At 40.6% G+C, this 22166-nt stretch overlaps 2 protein-coding genes across 5 annotated transcripts in view; one reads left to right on the top strand and one right to left on the bottom strand.

Moving 5' to 3' along the window:
* Window positions 1–13390, top strand: part of LOC140845103 (ADAMTS-like protein 3) — a 112753-nt gene extending 99363 nt beyond the window's left edge. For 2 of the 4 annotated variants that reach the window (XM_073218857.1, XM_073218855.1), the window contains one exon: window positions 7750–8237. In XM_073218857.1, coding sequence (XP_073074958.1) covers window positions 7750–7799 — 50 coding nt within the window. In that variant the 3' untranslated portion in view covers window positions 7800–8237. Of the gene's footprint in view, window positions 1–5239; window positions 5337–7749 lie in introns of all 4 variants that reach the window. The other 2 variants (XR_012123789.1, XM_073218856.1) reach the window with 2 other exon arrangements.
* The window catches only part of LOC140845101 (ly6/PLAUR domain-containing protein 3-like), a 64152-nt gene that overhangs the window by 17911 nt on the left and 24075 nt on the right, over window positions 1–22166 (bottom strand). The gene's annotated exons all lie outside the window — the stretch shown is intronic.

Below are 22166 nucleotides of genomic sequence, written 5' to 3'. Positions count from 1 at the left end.
TCCCCTGCCATGTTGCCAGGGCTGCACCTTTGCCTCCACAAACTGGAAATCTGCTAACCCCCAAGGTATTATTTTTAACCCCTTGGAAGTCCCTGAATGTTTGGCTTACACAGGCTTGAAAAATCCCTCCAGCTTCCCAACTGACTCCACCCACAAATAATGTGAGCCCATTTGTTAATTGAATTATTTCCTTTTTGGGTGTTGAGGCATCTAAGTTCTTTATATATTTTGGATGTTAAACCTTTGTTGGATATGTCATTTACAAATATATTCTCCTATATTGTAGGATGCCTTTTTGTTCTGTTGATGGTGTCCTTTGCCATACAGAAACTTTTTGTTTGTTTCCCTTTCTCGAGGAGATGCGTTCAGGAAGAAGTTACTCATGCTTATATTCAGGAGATGTTTGCCTACGTTGTCTTCTAAGGTTATATGGTTTCATGACTTACATTCAAGTCTTTAATCCATTTCAAGTTTACTTTTGTGTATGCAGTTAAACAATAATCCAGTTTCATTCTCTTGCATGTAGCTGTCCAGTTTTTCCAACACCAGCTGTTGAAGAGGCTGTCTTTTCCCCCATTGTATGTCCATGGCTCCTTTATCATATATTAATTGAACATATATGGTTGGGTTTATATCAGAGCTCTCTAGTCTGCTCCATTGGTCTATGGGTCTGCTCTTGTGCCAGTACCAAATTGTCTTGATTACTGTGGCTTTGTAGTAGAGCTTGAAGTTGGGAAGCATAATTCCCCCTGCTTTATTCTTCCTTCTCAGGATTGTTTTGGCTATTTGGGGTCTTTTGTGGTTCCATATGAATTTTAAGATGATTTTCTCTAGTTCGTTGAAGAATGCTGTTGGTATTTTGATAGGAATTGCTTTGAATCTATAGATTGCTTTAGGCAGGATGGCCATTTTGCCAATATTCATTCTTCCTATCCATGAGCACAGGATGTGTTTCCATTTATTGGTACCTTCCTTAATTTATCTCATAAGTGTCCTGTAGTTTTCAGAGTATAGGTCTTTCACTTACTTGGTTAGGTTTATTTCTAGGTATATTATTCTTTTTGAAGCAATTGTGAATGGAATTGTTTTCCTGATTTCTCTTTCTGCTAGTTCATTGTTAGTGTATAGGAAAGCCACAGATTTCTGTGTGTTAATTTTGCATCCTGCAACTTTGCTGAATTCAGATATTAGACCTAGTAGTTTTGGAGTGGATTCTGTAGGGTTTTTTATGTACAATATCATGTCATCTGCAAACAGGGACAGTTTAACTTCTTCCTTGCCAATCTGGATGCCTTTTATTTCTTTCTGTTGTCTGATTCCTGTGGCTAGGACCTCCAGGACTATGTTGAATAGGAGTGGGTAGAGTGGGCATCCTTGTCTTGTTCCCAATCTTAAAGGAAAACATTTCAGCTTCTTGCTGTTAAGTATAATGTTGGCTGTGGGTTTATCATATATGGCCTTTATTATGTTGAGATACTTGCCCTCTATACACATTTTGTTGAGAGATTTTATCAAGAATGGATGTTGAATTTTGTCGAATGCTTTTTCAGCATCTTTGGAGATGATCATGTGGTTTTTGTCCTTCTTTTTGTTGATGTGGTGGATGGTGTTGACGCATTTTCAAGTGTTGTACCATCCTTGCATCCCTGGAATAAATCCTACTTGATCATGATGGATGAACCTCTTGAATATATTTTGAATTCAGTTTGCTAATATTTTGTTGAGTATTTTTGCTTCTATGTTTATCAAGGATATTGGTCTGTAATTTTCTATTTTTGTGGTGTCTTTGCCTGGTTTTGGTATTAGAGTGATGCTGGCCTCATACAATGAGTTTGGGAGTATTCCCTCCTCTTCTATTTTTTTGGAAAACTTTAAGAAGAATAGGTATTAGGTCTTCACTAAATGTTTGATAAAATTCAGCGGTGAAGCCATCTGTTCCAGGGGTTTTGTTCTTAGGTAGATTTTTGATTACCAGTTCAATTTCGTTGCTGGTAATTGATCTGTTCAGATTTTCTGTTTCTTCTTTGGTCAGCCTTGGAAGGTTGTATTTTTCTAGAAAGTTATCCATTTCTTCTAGGTTATCCAGTTTGTTAGCATATGATTTTTCATAGTATTCTCTAATAATTCTTTGTATTTCTGTGGTGTCTGTAGTGACTTTTTCTTTCTCATTTCTGATTCTGTTTATGTGTGTAGACTCTTTTTTTCTTGATAAGTTTGGCTAGGGGTTTATCTATTTTGTTTATTTTCTCAAGGAACCAGCTCTTGCTTTCATTGATTCTTTCTATTGTTTTATTCTTCTCAATGTTATTTATTTCTGCTCTAATCTTTATTAGGTCCCTCCTTCTACTCACTTTGGGCCTCATTTGTTCTTCTTTTTCTAGTTTCATTAATTGTGAGTTTAGACTGCTTATATGGGATTGTTCTTTCCTGAGGTAGGCCTATATTGCAGTATACTTTCCTCTTAGCACAGCCTTGGCTATGTCCCACAGATTTTGTGGTGTTCAATTCTTGTTGTCATTTGTCTCAATATATTTCTTGATCTCTGTTTTTATTTGGTCATTGATCCATTGGTTATTTAGGACCATGCTGTGAAGCCTCCATGTATTTGTGGGATTTTTCATTTTCTTTGCGTAATTAATTTCTGGTTTGATACCTTTGTGGTCTGAGAAACTGGTTGGTAAATTTCAATCTTTTTTAATTTACTGAGTCTCTTTCTGTGGCCTAGATATGATCTATTCTTAAAAATGTTCCATGTGCACTTGAGAAGAATGTGTATTCTGTTGCTTTTGGGTGTAGAGTTGTGTAGATGTCTGTTAGGTCCATCTGTTCTAGAGTGTTGTTCAGTGCCTCTGTGTCCTTACTTATTTTCTGTCTGGTTGATCTGTCCTTCAGAGTGAGTGGAGTGTTGAAGTTTCCTAAAATGAATGCATTTCATTCTATTTCCCCCTTTAATTCTGCATTTGTTTCACATATGTAGGTGTTCCTGTGTTGGGAGCACAGATATTTATAATGGTTATACCTTCTTGCTGGATTGACCCCTTTATCATTATGTGATGTCCTTTGTCTCTTGTGACTTTCTTTGTTTGGAAGTCTATTTTGTCTCATACAAGTACTGCAACTCCTGCTTTTTTCTATTAGTTGCATGAAATATCTTTTTCCATCCCTTCACTTTTAGTCTGTGTATGTCTTTGGGTTTAAAGTGAATCTCTTATAAGCAGCATATAGATGGGTCTTGTTTTTTTCAGTGACTCTGTCTTTTGATTGGTGCATTCAGTCCATTTACATTTAGGGTGATTATCGATAGGTATGTACTTATTGCCATTGCAGGCTTTAGATTCATGGTTACCAAAGGTTCAAGGTTAACTTCCTTACTATCTAAGAGTCTAACTTAACTCACTTAATATGCTATTACAAACACAATCTAAAGGTTCTTTTCTTTTTCTCCTCCTTTTTCTTCATCATTCTTTATATTTTAGGTCTCATATTCTGTACTCTTTGTCTATCCCTTGATTGACTTTGGGGATAGTTAATTTGATTTTGCATTTGCTTAGTAATTAGCTGTTCTACTTTCTTTACTGTGGTTTTATTACCTCTGGTGACAGCTATTAAACCTTAGGAACACTTCCATCTATAGCAGTCCCTCTAAAATACACTTTAGAGATGGTTTGTGGGAGGTAAATTCTCTCAGCTTTGCTTATCTGAAAATTGTTTAATCCCTCCTTCAAATTTAAAGGATAATCTTGGTGGATAAAGTAATCTTGGTGGATAAAGTAATCTTGGTTCAAGGCCCTTCTGCTTCACTGTAGTAAGAATATTCACCAAACCAACTTGATTATTGGGTCAAGGCTTTAATGGACAAAAATACTGATTTTTAAAGAGCAGAGAGCAGATCTGTTTTTAATTAGAAATATCTTTGATCCATAGTATAATTATCAAGAAAATATTAGGCAATCATTCATTTATTCATTCACAGCACGAATATACAATGTAATGATTCACCCTTACATTCACTCCAAGGAAGCCAACTTCTGAATTCTACACTCAAAATACAGTAGAATACTTTATAGCACTGGTGCTAGGGTGTGGGTAAAATTGCAATATTTCCAGAATCTCTCACCTGGCCTTAATTCATCTCCATATCAATAGGTGTTTCTAAGGGATGGAGAGGAGTAGTCCATCTTCATATCAATAGGTGATTACAAGGGTGGGGGAAATGGGGGGATATCTGGATGGGAGAGGTTTGGTGGGGTCCCTTTTTCCTGCAGCCTCTAGATACACTGGGGAGCAGAAGTGGATGACTGCTTGTAAGTAATAAATGGATTTCTCCCACTTTATTTGTCCCTTTGACTGATTTTGGCTTCAAAAGTAATTTGCCCAGGTCTGGGAACATATTTTCCCCACTGGAGTTACAAAGGGCCACAATTACTACTCACGCTCAAGGTAAACTGTGGAATATCACATTCAAAGAGGAGTTTACCACATGTGCTTGTTTGGATCCTACACTGGGTTGGATACAAGGCAGATACATAATTTGAGATTGAAGGGAGAAAAAATCCTACAAACATTAAAGAAGTTTGATCAGTATGGGCTAATCTTTAAATCTGAAAAAATCATTAGAAGCAAACTTTTTCTTTCTCAAATTATGATGCATGTGGAGAATAAGATGATAAACACTCTTTACACCAACCTTTAAGAAAATTTAACATTTAGCCATATTTTCTACAAACATTTTCAAAAACATTACAGTTATACTTGAGTCCTTCTATAGGTCTCTCTTCAATCCTGCATCCCTTTCTCTGTTTCAAGAGGAGACAGAAAGGAAGCAAACAAGCAAGTAAGCTCAATATTTTGTTTATAATTACTTGAACTTTTTCATAAGCTTCCTTCTAGGACATGTAGCCATGAGTAGTCCATGGCATAAGTCCCTCCGTGATGTCCCACTTTGACATGCAGATGATGTTGAAGTGAAAACAACCAAGGCCCAAATGACTTAGAAGGAAATTGTCACCTTCCCACTAACTGCATATAAAGAGTTTAGATAGAAGGCCTGCTCCAGGAAGAGAGCTATCACCACAGATAATACCTATAATAGGAACTACAGGTGGTAGACAGGGAGGAGTCGGGGAAGTCTGTTAAAATTCCTAAGTCCCATTGTTTCTGTGAGGCCCAGCAAACATTTGTGTACTAAACATTTACTCTTTTTCATCTCCCTATGATTTGCTTCCTTTTCTCTTTGAAGTCCCAGACCTCTACCCCCCTTCCTCTCAGTCAGGATGATGTATATACCCCATTCTCTCTGTCTTTGGAATCACCAGTCTGTGCACTTCCCTTATAAGGTAGGTAAGCTTTGTGGCTTGTTCCTCATGTTTATCTGTCCCATGTGAATCTGATTCTTAAACTAGCTAGAATGTTGAAGGGTAGAGGAAAATTTTTCCTCACCAACATTATTGCACGTTTTTAAACTTTATTCATGACACCCTACCATATGCTTCATTCTACAGTGTGTTTTTATATTTGCTGAATATTGTTCAATATTTTATCCATGTTCATATACAATGCTCTAACTTCCTTATTTAACCAATATGTATTATTTCATACAAGAATTACCACAATGTACCAATACTATTGAATGTTTCTGGGTTATTTCCAAATGGTTACATTAAGATTGATGTTATGATAAACAATGTCATGAAAAGATAAAGGGTCTGAGAGCATACAAGTCTTCATTTACTGGATATTGCCAAATTTCTCTCCAAAATGGTTTGGTAGTTCTTATTTCTCCACATCTTGGACAATATTCAGTATTATCAGATTTTAAATTATTCCCTATCTATTTGACATGAAATTATATTTCACACCACTATTTAAATGTATATTTTCATAATGACAATTAGATTTGAGTTTTATTTTTTTATCTGGTAGTCTTTTGTTATATTTAAATGTTGTGGATACTCAATTTTACATATAAAGTTTTATATATATATAAATTTTCATATACATAAAATTCACATACACACACAACATATACATATATATATGTATACACTCACACACACACACACATATATATATAATAAAATCAGTGGATACCCTGTTGCAAATAACATTAGTGAGAGAAGAATCAAAACTATGGAGTCCAGGTTCAGAACAAACTGTTTGTATATAAATTCATCCCTCATGTTCACTCCACAATCCTATCCCAGACTCCCCCAAGGCAGACCTAGTGAGACATATACTTCCATGCCTGTTCACTATTTATTTAATTTACTGGTGACTTTTTCATATGATATGGCCACTTGAGGAAGGGAGCCACATCCAACAGCAGCTAAACCAACAAGACTCAATTGAAATCTGTTTCATGCTGTCAAACTTCAAAGGCACTTCAGTTCACCTTGCTCTCGTGGTAAAGAAAGTAATGCAGTCATCCTCCCTGACTCGCCTGTTTTATCACCATGACTTTCTCACCTGTACATGTTGCTGGGAAATCACTGGCTTCATGCTACCTAATTCTACTAACTAATCTCGATACATTCTCCTCCTCTCAGGTGGTACATTCCTCTTATGAGCAATACAATTCTACAATATTCTAAATTCTTGTCAGAAAACGCTCCTGCAGCAAATGTTTCATTTTATTTCTGCAAGCATGTATTTCTAGGAAAACTTGTGTAAATTTTTTGCACACAAGAAGCTTTTTTGAAAAACCAATAGATAATATAAATGGGAACAAACCTGACAAACATACTATTGGATATATTTCATTTTTGTTCTACCCATCATATCAACACATTAACTTTATTTTCTATTATCTCTTTCAATAAGGCCAATATCTCTTTCTTGAAAGGAGTTTTGGGTCTCTGTTAAAATTAATAAACATTGATTCAGTTTACTGATTTTTCTAAATAGGTCATTGTCTCCACTATGGTAACTTAGTTGATCCACTAGCTGGATAGTGGAGTTGTCCTCATAAAATGGATATAAACATCACTGTGTAATGAAAGAAACCATATTATTTTTACAGTGTAGAAGAATTGCTAAGCTTTTGCCTCTTTTTTTTTTTGATTAATTTCATGCTTGACTCAGTCAGAGATTAGACCCTGACACAGGTTATAATTAAATATTGAAATCATGAAGTGCAACAATGTTTAATTTTTAAAATATGAGTTTTAATTTACCTCATACAGAGAATAGCTCTGGTCACCTGCAGAGATGCATTACACACAGCATTGCCTAATGCAGGATGCCTGAATAAGGCTGAGCATACAGTTAAAGTAAACTAATGCAATTTACTGAGCAGCAGTCAAATATTTAGCCAGTTGATGAAGCAGACTTTATGTGAAACTCAGACAATAATTAAAGAGAAGCCTTGCTTAAAACAGGCTTACTCCAGTTTTCACAAATACGTTACATCCTTTCTGCATCTTCCATTTTCCTATTTCTGTGAAATATTCCCGAAGCACTCCGCAGTGAGCATTCTATAACATTATATTGAATGTATTCCCTAATATTTTACAGTATTTTAAAGTCAGGAAGGCAGATTGACTACAGAAGCAGCCCAGTTCTCCTCCTCCTTGGAACTTACCTTCTGCAATGCGAGTGTGCAGTACCTGCCACTGATGGTGGATTCTATTTCCCCACTTTCTGAATCTGCCTGGATTATGACTTGCTTTGGCCAATAGAATGTAGCGGCTGTACTGTCGTGCCAGTTTAGAACCTCTATCTCAAGAGACTGCATGCTTCTTGTTTTCTTAGAACACTGCCGTGGGCATGAGAAGCAGCCCAGACTGCCCGCCAGAGGATGAGAAACCACACGGAAGCCATCCGAGGCTGATATCTGCCAGCCACCCTGCTGTGTTACCACAATGAGTACAGATGAGATCCGTCAAATCGAACCTAAGTCGGCAGAACCATTGAGATTACTTGCAGACCCATGAGAAATAATGAATGGTTGCTATTTTAAGCCCCTGTGTTTATGATCATTTGTTATACCACCATAGCCAACTGAAGCAGGATATGGAGCTCTAATTCAACTTCTCCATTTTACAGATGAGCCAACTAAGGCTCAGAGGTTAAGAACCTTGGTCACATCTACACACTGTCAGTGGCAGACCAGGTTTGGGGAACGCACTGTCCTGCAACTCTGCCAAAGCTCTTTCTATCCTACAATACAGCATTTCTATTTCTTCTTTTTGACAACAAAAATCAGTAATAGCTTGCCAGCAGGATCAGAGTTTCAGCATAATAAAATAGCATTTGTTAAAAATAATTGTAAGGGTCTTAAATATATTTATGACAGTCAAAATACAGATATTATCTGACAGTATTTCTTAGATTCCTTTTTGTAAGTTCTGTGAAGAGAATTACAACTGACAGAATGAAGATTATTTTTAAGTGGAGTAATCCCATAATCTCCAGTTATCGTGATCTTACCATTAATCCTTACTTTTGGACTATTTCTCAAATGCTAATGTTAACAGGAATCTTGTTAGAGCTTTGTTTAGCAGAACTAAAATTTTCTCTGAACCTATCATTCAGAATATTACTAATAGATAGTACAACAAAGTCATACTGTATTAATCCATATGCTCAAGATACTTACATCTGAAGAAATGCTCAGATACCTACATCATGTTGAATGAAGGAACTAAAGCTAAATCTATCATGTCATTGGATGGCATGCTGTGAAATCTTGCTTAGTCAGATTTGCCTCAGAATACAAACCGTTTACAAAATTATGCTTGGCCTTCTTTTTAGAGTAGAAAATAGTTCTATTTTAACTCCCGTTATACCTGCAACTCTTAGGTTCTATAGCACGGGTTCTAATGTTGAGTTCACCCAATTCCCCCCAACAGCTTGTTAAAATCACACATCGGTGGATTCCACTGCGAGAGTCTCAGATTTGATGAGCCTGGGCTGGGACTGCTGATCTGTATTTCTAACAAGTTCCCAGGTGATGATGAGGCTGTTGGGCTCACGCTTTAAGAACCACTGCTCTACCATTTTCAACAGTTGTTGAAATAATCTGTGGACAGGCCATCTTACAATATACCTCACTACAATATTTTAGTGGGAGCAGAGGGAAGTATATCAACTATATTCATAATTTACGCTAGTGAATTACACAGTACAAACTCCTATCAGTCAAAATCAATGAGACATCACTACACTCAGAGTTTGAACAGCCTTGACTCTTGATTAAGACATTGGTTAGGCAGTCTAGAGTCTGCCCAGACCCCAAGGGAACTTTCCAAAAGAAAAAAATGGTTCTTCAAGACTCGTAATATTTGGAATGCAGGCAAATTAGCTCAAATGATCATCCTCCAAAGGGCTATAATATGCCAGCATTTTTATAAGGTAAAGAAATGCCTATTTCCAATCCACAACCTTTTTTTTTTTTAATGGGAGTATTCACATAACACTTTACGTGGCAGCTTCTGCTTTCCATCACTCAGCTCTTTGGGAAAATAGTCCATTTTTGGCTTACTGACTTTGTTTGAACTTAGTCCAAAAATGAACTATTTGGAAGCTTTACCAAAAAATATAATAATTTCAGTTTTTAAAATTCCTGACTGCTTCAGATAAACAAATGATGAAAAGGGTAGTGGGATTTAAATGGCATTTTTTGCATTTTAATATCAGATAACTTCCTAATGGACCTTTACACATCTCTGTCCTCTATAGAAATCCCTTACTTTTCTCAATTTGAAAACACAGCTGAGATTAGAAAGAGATTGGCGTCTGAAAACATCCCCTGAGAAAACACACCCAAAGGCGCATGTGCGTGGAACTCCTGAGTACACACATTTCAGAGGCACCGGCCGACTCGATCTTTCTTCTGGTAAACATGCCTCACTGGGTATTCAGAGAGTCTGCTTCGTGAGGGGTCCATGAAATATTGTTTATAATTTTTATCTGCATGTTCTTTCTCCTACCACTTACTTAAAAGCTCATTTTTCAATTTCTGAACTTCTGTTAATTGCCTTCTAAGAAAAGAAAGAAAAAAAGCAATCAGAGCTACCCTGAGCCATGGGGCAGGGAAGACTTTTCTTAAGCTTTCTGTTTTTAACATTGAGCACTGTCTTAGTTTACACTTTCCTCATCTTTTCAGCTGACACTATGTATAGAGTGAAGGTTTCTGGGCACATAGAAAAACACAGCGGTTATCCTGCGTGGCAGGTCCCAGGCGAGGAAAGACTTCTCAGAGAGTTAGTCTGATTCTAATTCTTTAATAGCTGATTGTATTCACATATTTTTATGTATAGGGACATCTTTTAATAACTTATAACACTCTCTCTGTATTTGTGTCATTATTAGACATGGTGAAGTGCCTTTAACTGCAGAGCAGATTTTTCCATCCTTCATACACATGGAATTTCTAACTGCAAATGTTTTCAATTCCTTCACATTTCCTGGTTAACTCCAACGTACAGTGATCCTGTGAACTTACATGGCTTCTATTCTTGCTATCATTCCTTTCATATTTACCTTATGTAATATTGTGATGCTGCCAGCTAACTTTTGATGGACATGTGTTCAGCCTCCCTAATTGCATTTTAAGCACACTGAGGACAGAGACTTTGTGGGGCTCTGACACACACCGTGCCTTGCACACGGAGGGCGCCCCATGCAAATGTGCTAATGCCAGGTGCTGGCGGGGTGAGTGGGTCAATCCCTTCATCCAGGGCGGGAATGGCTGGCATGAGTGAGAAGGAAATCAGGACAGTGAGAGAATGGGTTCCCAACCCAGTTAAGGGTTTCTTTGGCCAAAAACAACCCCAGCATGGAAGGTTATTTTTTACAGGGAAGAGAAAATAGACCCTGAACTACAATAATTATTTCTGGCTGAAGCAATGATATGTTGAAGTTGCTATTGAAGACGCAGAGGGAGAAATACCTACTGTATAACAGGTAAAGTCACAGACTAACCATCCATTTCAGTGGCCTCTAGTGAGTTATACTGGGCTGTAAGGTAGGAAAAGGGTATGCCGGAGAAGAAAGGCTGACACTGAGACCAGGAATACACAAGCACGTGCTGAGGTTGTGTAAGAAGGAAGTTGCAGCAAGCCAGGGAACTTCACTTATGCCAAGTCATTATCCCCACAAGGAGCGCGTTGCCATGAGGAGTCTGTTATACTGTACGCCCGGAGGAGCCCCTGTCAGTGTCTGGTCGGATGCCTACCAGACTCCTCCAACTTGTCTCTTTCTTATTAGCTATACATTGAAAGAATTTTCCCCTTTAAAATTAGTTATGGTTGTAGAGAGAAGCTATGGCCAAATGTACTAGACATTTCTTCACCAGAGGTTAAGCTCTCCTATGTTGAAATATTTTTCAATGAATGAATTCATGCATTACTACAAAGTGTATTAATAACTATGCTTAGGATACTTATTAGGATAACACACACACACACCTATTTGTGTGTGCCTGTGGTTTAGTGCTCACATCATCACATATGTGTGCTGGAGGGTATTGCAGTTACTACATCTTGGAATTGGATTAACACAGGTCCACGTTTCAGTTCCATCATTTACCACTCAACAGTAAATATATGTGTGTGTATGTTTATTCTGTGTCTATCTTACTTTTGTATCTATGTTTAGAATTCACTTTCTTATGTGTATTTATAGAATTGCTATATATTCAACTGTTATATGAAATATACATTGAGTTCATATCTTGGAAAGTAGCATATGGTGAAATAGTAATGTACACTGAAGCATGCCAACTGTTTAACTATGCATATAAATGCCACAAAACAATTTAGACCCTAAATGAAGAATGTTATGTCCAAGTGAAACAACTGCGGGCACAGAGGTCAGCAGAAAATAATTACCCTCAGGAGAATTTGGACAGGATGTCAACAGAGAGCACAGACCATGAAGTCTCCAGTGACCCAAACAGTTGAGAATTACAACCAAGATCTGTAACTATCATCCAGGGAGAGACGCTTTCCACAAACTTGATCATTTTTCAACCCTCACCTTCTGGCAAGGCTTAGCCAAGGGGCTGGAATGCGCAGTGCTGACGGACCCACAGACTAGTTGGGTGGAGGGGAACACAAAGTATCAACTATTCTTTCCAAATGGATGAGTAGTTCAAGATGTACGCAGCAGGTGTGGAGACTAGCAGACATGGGACCAGAAATCTCTGCCAGGGCCACTGTGCTGCCACACTTCAGGGGGCACCACTTCTACTGCCAGGTCTGGGTACCCCCCTCCCTCATAAAGTGAGCCACACAAAAAAGCCTGATGGGTTTTAGCTCTACACCTGCCACTTACCAGTTGTACGAATTGGACAAATCACTGCACCTCCTTGAACATATACCAAGGTTTTTTACTTTATTCTGTGTGCTATGGATTCCTTTGATAATAAGGTGAATGTCATGGATAGTCTCTCACAATGAGGTTTTATTGCATAATGAAATGGAGGATTTTGAAGAATCAATTATTAATTTCTTCTGATATAGTAAAAATGTGCTTCTGTATTTTCATGCTAAATATCAGCATCAAGAGACAGATCTCAAATACCATAATTTTGAAGTAGTTGATGAATGTAAATAACTTGAGCTATCTGTAACTGTAATGTGTAATGAAAATATCTGTCTTATCTATTGATGACAAAATGATAGGAACCTATAATATTTCTGTTTGTTGTTTACATTCACTAAAGTAAGTGCTAAATTTCAGTTGGCAGTTCCTTAAAATGAGATGCCATCCATTTAAGTTCAAGGACTCCCTGAATTTTATTCATTGACCCCAGGATAAAAGCTACTGCTCTTTGCTCTTTTATGTAAAGAGGGGAAACAACACCAGCTCTCCAGAACTCAATGAATTTTGCCAGAATCAAATCAGATGAAGTTAACTTAACAAATATTTAGTGAACAATGCCTATGTGCCAGGCTGTTTTAGGCTCTGGGGGTATATCAGTGAACAAAAGAGACACTGTCTAATGGAAGAAAAGTTTTAGTCATGTATGATAGACCTTAAATATATGTCTAATAGAGTACATATATGAAACATATATAATGTCAGGGGATAATACAGGAAAATGATAAGGAAAATAAACCAGAGGAAGGTGTATAGGAGAGAGAGAGAGAAGCCTCTGATATAAGGAGCCACCACAGCAGAGGCCTGCAGGAAGTGAGGGAGCTTTAGGGACCCACAGGGAAAAGTGTCTACAAATAAAAGTTTTTTTTAGTATCACCTTTCGTCTGGTCAATTAGCACGTGGTCAATTAAAATATAAGCCAACATGAGTAGGAAAATAATATGTAGTCTTCCTGCTAGAATACAAAATTTATATCAGCATTAACATATACATTGCTTTAAAGTCCTATTTGAAAACTTGGTTTCTGTTAGTTTTATTGTGCAGACAATTTTTTTAACATATGTTATTTCATGCCAGGTACTCTTTAACCAAATTAACAAATGTATCCCTAATAAGAATCCAACAGGGTTCAATCTGGACCCTTAAGTGTCAGGAAACATTAAGTGCAGTGGGTTGAACCAGAGGTTAAACTCTGAAAAGGCCAGAGATTTTGTGAAGTGGATACGAGTAAGTGAATGGGAAGAGCACAGTGATATCTTTAAAATCAAAGCCGACAAATTTTGGAGACAATGAGACTAACAATAAAACAAAAATTAGATTTAAATTACACTCCATCTTATTTTTCTTTCTGAATTTGTTTTCTTGTTCCACGATCGTTCCTCTTCTCAGGAGTGTACTGCAGGGGCTCCAGCGAGAGGTGACAAAAGCCTGAAGAGAATCAGTTAATAGTGGAGGTGGCTGGTGAAGCAAAGAAAGGAGGTGAGCGGTATTTAATATCGGGGGTAGGCGCTGGGGACCGGGGAGAAGGCTGGTGCCAAAGGGGAGAGTCCAGATTGACTTTGGTTTCTGTCATGAATGCCAAGTGGATGGCAATTTATAAACAAGATGATAAGCGAAAGACAGAACCAGAAGGAAGGCAGGGAGCACATTTGGATGTGTTGATTATTAACTTGTAATTGCATACTTCAATGTTGTAATTTTGGGACAGCCAGATGGCAATGACTATAGATAGTTGGATGTGCAAATCTGGAACTCAGGAGAGAAATCTGGAACTTGGGAAAGAAAAATATAGCTAGACATAGAGCTTCACGAGTCATCAGCATGTGGACAAAGACAGAAAATTCCACCAAACATTTAAAGTATGCCCAGAGGATAAAGGAGGCTTCAGTGGACTAGTTAGAGGGTGTGACAGTCAGGAGAACACAGCGTCAGATGCCCCTGAAAAAGTCAAGTAAAGACTGTGGGTGGAGAGCACGGGATGCCGGGCCCCGGGGGCTGCAGCCTTGGCTGGGGCACTTGTGTGGAGGTGGTGACAGAAAGTCTGAAAGCGCACAGGATGGGAGCTGAATAGGAAGCTAAATATATACTATAACTCATTTCATTCATGACCTTGATGGTCAAATAGAGAGACAGACTGAGTACATATATGAAATATATGTAATGTCAGGGGATAATACAGGAAAATGATAAGGAAAATCAACCAGAGGAAGGTGTATAGGTAGCTGGATGCCAAGACAGAGTCAACAAGTGGAACGGTTGACATTGCCTGGGAAAAGAAGGGTCAACGGGCAAGTACCTAAAAGAAACAAGAAGGGACAGGCCTAAGAGCACGGATACAGGTGTGACCACTCAGGAGGAAAAGCAGGAGCTTCACCTCTGAGGCTACGCAAGCAGGGGCTCTCAGTGTGAGCAGAGAACACGTTATAAATGTGCAGAGGCAATGGTCCTGCTTCACAAAACGAATGAAGCCCAATTGGCACTGAGTAGGACCAACGAGGGAAAAACGTCACAATTCACGAGACACAGTGAAGAACTGTTCCATGCCCCACATCACTGTCAAATATCCCAAGGGACATTCATGTGGGTGAATAATGTGTTTGTGAGGAAGACTGCTGTACAACAGGCACCAAGTGCCACTGAAAGGCTCCGACCGGTACAGGTTGTCTGGGAATACAACCACTGTGCCATTCAAGGGAAAAGCAACCTAGGCTTGTTCAGCAATTTCCCAAGAATTGGTCATAATTTCAGAAATTCACACGATCAACAAGAAATACAATTAGCATTATGTTCAGCAGAAGAAATGACACTAAAGGTCACATACTACAATCCCTTTATGTGAAATATCCAGAGTAGGCAGATCCACACAGAGCAGCTCCTTGCACTGATGTTTTAGTTTGGGGATACACCGCATTCCTGGTCAAAGGCTAAACCTAAACTGGGCTTGTCAGCTGGAGCCGGAAGACAGGCCATCCAACTCAGTGCAAATTTTCTAAAAGTAAAATCAGATTAGAAATTGGCTTTGAAAGGGAGAAGATACGCTGAAGAATGGGCGTGTTACACACAAAGCCAGGCAGGATCATCCACCGGGGGCTCCTTTGGACAGGAGTGATTTAGTGGCTGAAACTTCTGTAAGACACATGGTGAAGTGCTTCTATCATTCAGTCAATAAAATTATATTGAACATCTACCACAGGCTAGGCGCAGAGCCACGCCAGGTGCGGAGCCTAGGCCTGGGGACCGAAAGATGAATGAAATACTTTAAGACCTTGCAGAGTACTTGGCCTAGTGAGGAAAGTAAACAATTGAACAGAAAGTGAACGCCAATGCTAGTTTTGAAATGCTCTTAAGGCCTTTGCTATTTAAAGCACCAGCTCTGGGGGCTGGCAGCACGGGCATTCCCGGGAGCTTGTTAAAAACAGAACCTCAGGCTGCTCCCGGGCTGCAACCAGAACCTGCACTTTTAACACAATCTCCAGGTGATTCCTATATACTTTGGGCTTGGGAAGGGCTACCTACTCTGGGGGTGTTCAGCTTTAGCCTAGGCTGTAAGGGGAGGCCCAGGTTTTGACTATCATGTTTCTTTTCTTCAGAGCCTCTGCTTTTTGTAAAAGTACCTTGGTATTTCCTAAACAACTACCCACATGACTATATTAAACACTGTTTCCCAGTCTGGAAGGTGGTGGCTGTTAGCATTATGACACCTTCTGGTCACTAGCTGGTAAATTTAATACCACAGGGTATTAATATCACATAGCTATTGATGTCACCCACCCTTGAAGCAGGCAGGGTCACCGTGGTCAGCTGGAGACATCCAAGCCAACCTACCTAGACTATCCCCTAGTTTTTCTGTTTGTCACTAACCTAGTCGCTAATAGCTTGTTTCCCTTGAGTACTTATTTGCCAGGTTAGAACTTTACATTGATTACTACATAATCCTCCCATCACCCATGTAAAATAGGTGGTGTTATCACCCCCATTCCATGGATGAGCAGAGGGAGACACTGCCACAAGACCCATGCTGGTAAGGCCAGGCTCTTCGCCATGCCCACCACATGGCCTCTCCACGTCTCTGCCTTTACGACTTCCCCACCAAACTTCACCCAACTTCTCTACAGCTCAGATGTCATGAGCTCAGGGAGCCGCCCTGGGCTTTCCCTGCACAGAGGCTGCCCCCCGGGCCTGCTGGGGAGCTGTGCTTCCAGGCAGCGTCACACCCTCCCATTTTCGGGAGGGCCTTGGGGAGCCTGACTGGCCCTGTTTGCCTGGGAAACTGCTGTTGACACAGGGGAGAGCTTCTTGACAGAGGGGAGGTTGTGACTATAATCAAAACTGTAGATGTAACCCAGTCCTGGTTCCCCAAAGTGTGCAACACAGAGAAGACAAGTAGTGACTCTATAGCATCTTAGTACACTGATGGACAGTGACTGTGATGGGGTTTGTTGGGGGGACTTGGTGAAGGAGGGAGCCTAGTAAACAATGTTCTTCGTGTAATTGTAGATTAATGATACCAAAAAAAAATGTTCTAACCCTAGTCCAGGCACTTTGTATGTTTCACCTCATTGAATAATGACCACAACTATGAGGGAGGTCCTATTAATAACCTAATTTTATAGGTAAAGGAAGTGAAGCCCCAGGCGAGTTGAACAACGTGCTCGAGGTCACACAATGTGTCAGAGATAACTGCCCACCAAAGATTCATGCTGTCTTCACGGTGTAAAGATATTCCTAAGAGGATTCTGCACAGCCAGGGACTATAGTTCCCAGCCCCCCTCGCCTCCAGGTGGACCATGTGACTAGTTCCTACCAATGGAACATGGGCAGAAGTGGCGGGTGTCGCTTGTGAGCTGGGGTGATTAATGAGCAGGAGTGCCTTCTTCTTCCCTGCTGTATACTGACACCGTGCCTCACGTGACAGGTGGCAGGGCACCTGGCAGCCTCAGCCCCGAAAGCCTGAGTAAAGTTGGGCACACACACCCCCAACCCCAAAATACTCCACCACGACACGTGATGCAAGTGAGAAACAAACACCTATTGTGTTAAGGGACAGGAATTTAATTTGATTTTGTATCTGCGGAAGTTGCTAAAATTTCGAATACACTCAGCTGGGAAGTGCTTCCCTTGGGATGGATGTCCTGGCGCAGAGCCAAAGGCAGGAATTCTTCTTCAAGTGCCTTCCTGAGACAGAGTTCTCAGGAGAGAAGGGGAGTGAGGGATGCAGGCAGGCGAGTGCAGAAAGGCTACAGCGGTGTCCTGGCCGCAAACACACTCTAACTGGATCCCATGCGCTGCACCACAGAGATGCGCTGCACATAAAACAAGTCCGCCTGAACGATCCCAGTCGGCCACTGGCCACGGCCGGCCCCTGACGTCAAGGGAGTGTGGCCTCCCTGGTAAGGGGCCCCCAGTGGCTAAGGGCAATTTTCCAGAGAAGGGGTAGCTGTGAGATGTTCTCAGCCCACAGCACACTGGCCAGCGCAGGAGAGAGACCTGCCTCAGAGGCCAGCTCCTAACCACGACACCATGCACGGCTATCAGCTAACTTCTACAAATACCAGCTTCATCACCAGAACAGAAATACCAATGGTGATAAGCACCCCGGGGTCCTGATGCCACAGAGCACCACAGTTAGGGGTTCTGGGGCACCAGTGCCAGCACTCGTTCAGTTATTTTCCCTTCCCTCCCCTACCTGCCCTCCCCTCCCCTCTTCTCTTTTCTTCCCTTCTTTTTCTTTTGTTTTCTTTTCCTATCAAGAGCAACAATTGCAACAATTCCTCTCTCCTCGAGGATCCAGACCCTGAAAGAGGGAAAGGGGCTTGATGAGGTGTCTGGGTTGGGCTGTGCACAGCTAGAGTCAGTTCTGGGCCCCACTGCACACAGTTTGGTTGACTCAGTCTTTCCACTTCTTGGCTGGCCAATGGGTTCACCAGGTAGAAGCCTGGGCCCTGCCAGGCTGTGGATATTTACCTATAGAAGACAAAGCAGACCCACTCACACCTGGGTGGGCCTTCCTCTATGACATATGCCCAGCAAACATAGTTTTTGCCCCCTGAGACTTAACGGTGTGAGGATCAAGTGTTTCTTCTCTGGGTTTCTCCAGTCTACCCCCTACCTCCCTCACTGCCCTCATTTCCCTGGGCAATGCCTGCCCCCACCTGTTCCCCATCTCAGCCCTGAGCAAGGCCCCACACGGGCCCAGACCACACCAGGGGGCTACAGAGAGTCAAGAGCCTCTGAGTCCATTTGTCTTCAAGGAGCCAAATTTTTTTACTCCCCAAGGTGTTCATTTCGAAAAATTCTAAACCTACTGAAATGCCGCAAGGACAGTAAATACACAGAACACTCTATCTGTGGCTCCTCCAATTGTTTACATTGTGCTGTACTTGTTTATACACACACACACAATTTTAAAATATATTTAAAGTTTAAAAATAAGCTGTAGACCTTGTAACACTCACTGCTAAATGCTTCAGCAAGTACCTCCTCAAGAATAAAAGCCTGGTGCTACACAACCAGAGGTCTGATGATCCAAGTCATTTACACTGGAACAATGCTATGGCCTCTCTTGCTGCTCTTTGCTGTTCATGTCCAAGTTCATACCGATGCCTGGGGCCTGGCCTCCACCTCTGCTGGCCTCTGGAAACTTCTAACCCTTTGTGGGCACTGCTGGGCATCCACGCAGGCCCTCAGCTACTGCTGGTCTCTTGCATCTGCTCTCAAGTGCCGCTGGGGTGCTTCAGGAATCTGGGGATGCCCTGGTGTCCCAGATGATGAGCCCCCACCCCCAACATCTGGAGAAATAGTGACTTCACAGGAACTTGCTTCCTTCACCCCAAGGTACTAGACCCAGCCCCCTGAATTTACTGTCCCCCTTACACAGCCCACTACCACACATTCGGCTCAAATCTACTGCTGTTTGCAACAATCAGGCCACGAGGTCTTCATTCTTAAACTGGAACTTGAAAACGCCATACTTTGCATTTCTAGGGCAACAGCTCTAGGACTGAATGGGGGAGAAAGGGGCGAGAGAAGCAGCAGAGAGTTGGGGAGGGAGAGACTGCAGTGACGGCAGCGGTAATTCTGCAGCACGTCTGCTCCCCCCATCCCACTGGCCTTAGCCTCTGTCCTCAGACCAGATAGTCACTGCTCCCTCCCAGGCTGTTCTTGTTCCCTCCCCAAAATTCCATCTCCCCTTCCCAGCTACCCACCCACGGGGGCCCCACTAAGCACCTCACTGCCAGCTCCGGGGCCTTTACTGACTGGCCCCCCTCAGCAGGGTCCCGGCACCCCTGGACGCCTTAACTTCACTATCTCACTGTTTCCACACAAAGGATTGCCCCCTCTGAGGAGGTAACAGCCCCTCAGGGACAGGCCTCGTCGCCAACAGCTTTACAACTTAACAGCACCCACAACGCTGACTGGCAATTTGATGTGATGGGTCTTCTGAAGCTGCTTATTGAAGTGAACCGAACTTTTACTACACACCCCGCTCTCCACAATGAAACTGACCATCACCACCGGTATCCAATCGCTTTAAATTTTACACTAATATGGAGAGAAAAGCATAAACAAAAAAGGCAGAAGCTCAGGAAGGATGTGCATTACAGAAAGGTAAGAATTCGAAAATTCCTCTATTTCCTTAATAGTGTTGCATGGCCGTGTGGCCACATCCTGGTTTGGGACAGTGAAGTCAGTGTGAGGTCAGTTTTGATCAGCGGCTAGAAAACTAGTTGTTCAGGTCCTTTAATTATTATTTAATATTAATAAAAATAGTCATTTATTGGACAATCTGGTTTTCGTTCCATGCTAAAATTTTGAGAATTACAGTTTGCGTAATCCTACCGTGTGTTTTTGGTGGGGAGTTGGAGGCGACTGAAATATCCATTACCAGGGGAATGGATAAGCAGAATGCGGCAGACACATTCTCTGGACGTGCAACACTTACCATTAAACCAGTGCTACAATAAAACAAATTATTTTGCAGCAAAATATCACTTGGACAAGTTAAACAATGCCACAAGCAGAATACTTTCTTCACCCCAAAAACTCTCGCATTCTATTCCTTTGTAATCACATCCTCCTTTCCTCCCAGCCCTGACAACCACTGATCCGTTCTCTATCACTATAGATTCAGCTTTTCAAAAACATCACAGGCATGGAACCACACAGTGTGGAACCTTTGAGATCAGCTACTTTCACTTGGCACAATGCCTTTGAGATTCATCCATGTTGTGTATATGAACACTTTGGTCTTTTTTATTGATAAAACATTATATAGACATGCCAGTGTTTGTCTTTTAGCCCACTGAAGATGTTTGGTTTTTTTCTAGTTTTTGTCAGTTATGAGTTAAATTGCTATTCCCATTTGTGTACAGGTTTTTGTGTAAACAAAATTTTATTTCTCCAGGATAAACTGGGGTAGGATTGCTGGGTCATACGTCAGGAGTTGTTTAATTTCACAAGAAATGAAAGAGCTGTTTTCCCGAGTGCTTGTATCATTTTTATTCCTACCAGCAATGTATGCGAATTCTAGTTTTGAAATTTCCAAAATACAGATCCTGTACATGTATTGTTAGATTTGTATTTCACTTTTTGGAGCAATTGTAAAGGGTACTTTTAATTTTAGTCTGCAATTTGTTATTGCTAATACATATAGTAAATGCCACTGGTTTTTGTGTGTTGACATTACAGCCTGCAGCCTTGCCAAACTCATTCATTAGTTCTAGGAATTTTCTTTTTTTTAGATTCGATAGGATTTTCTAAGTAGACAATCATGTCATCTGCAAATAAGGACCATTTTATTTTTATTTTTCCAGTATGTAGGTCTTTTATTTCTTTTCTTATTATACTGGTGAGGACTTCTGGTACCACAAGTGACAGTAGTGAGGGCGGACACTTTGCTTTGTCCCCGATCTCAGGAAGTTTCTCTAAAAACTAAACACGCACTTAGCACAGTATTCAGCCATTCCTTTCCCAAGTCCTACCCAAAAGAAGCAAAAGCATAAGGTCATACAATGGTTTTTATACAAATGTTCATCACAGTTTTATTTATAATAGCCAAAAACTGGAAACAACTTTAAATGCCCATCAACACTGAACAGATCAATAACGGTAAGTCTTTAGAATCCTGCTCAGTCAAAAAAAAAAAAAAAAGGAATGAACTGTTGATACATACAGAAACACAGATGAATCTCAAAATAATTATCCTGAATGAAAGAAGCTAGACAGAAAAGAGTACATACTGTATGGCTTCATTTATGTACAACCTTAGAGATTGAAAGCTGCATCTACAGGGACAGAAGGCAGGTCTGTGGTCATCTAGGATGGGCTTGGGGGGAGAAATGGATAACAGAAGCACGAAGAAGCTTGTGGCGTGATAGGTATGTTCATTATCTTGACTGTGGTAATAGTGAAGTTTCTCAGGTATAAGCATATGCCCCAAATCATCAAAGTGTATGCTTTAAATATGTGCAATGTATTGTATTTCAATTATAACTCAATAAAGCTGTAAACACACACACACACAAACTGTAATACTGTAACAATTTTTCTGTTTTTCAGTCCTATCTTAAATTACCTTTTTTTTAAACAAAATCAGAGTAGAGATGGAGGGGAGGATTGTTATACCAAGAAAATTAATTTTGTGTTTGGTGGTTTGCGAGATTCCAATCCAACCCATTTGTTCCTGCTATCACCAATAAATCAACTGTTAATTTTTTTTTCCTTTGAACGGCCATATTTTCCTGTTTCTTTGTATGCCTTGTGATTTTATGTTGAATACTGGACATTTGGATCTAACGATGTGTTAATTCTGGGCACCCAAGTCTTCCTTTCCCCCAGGGTTT

Source organism: Manis javanica, chromosome 12 (assembly GCF_040802235.1).
Source record: "Manis javanica isolate MJ-LG chromosome 12, MJ_LKY, whole genome shotgun sequence".
Classification (NCBI taxonomy): Eukaryota; Metazoa; Chordata; class Mammalia; order Pholidota; family Manidae; genus Manis; species Manis javanica.
The sequence above is the reverse complement of the archived record's forward strand: the minus strand, read 5'-3'. Positions and strand labels throughout refer to the sequence as shown.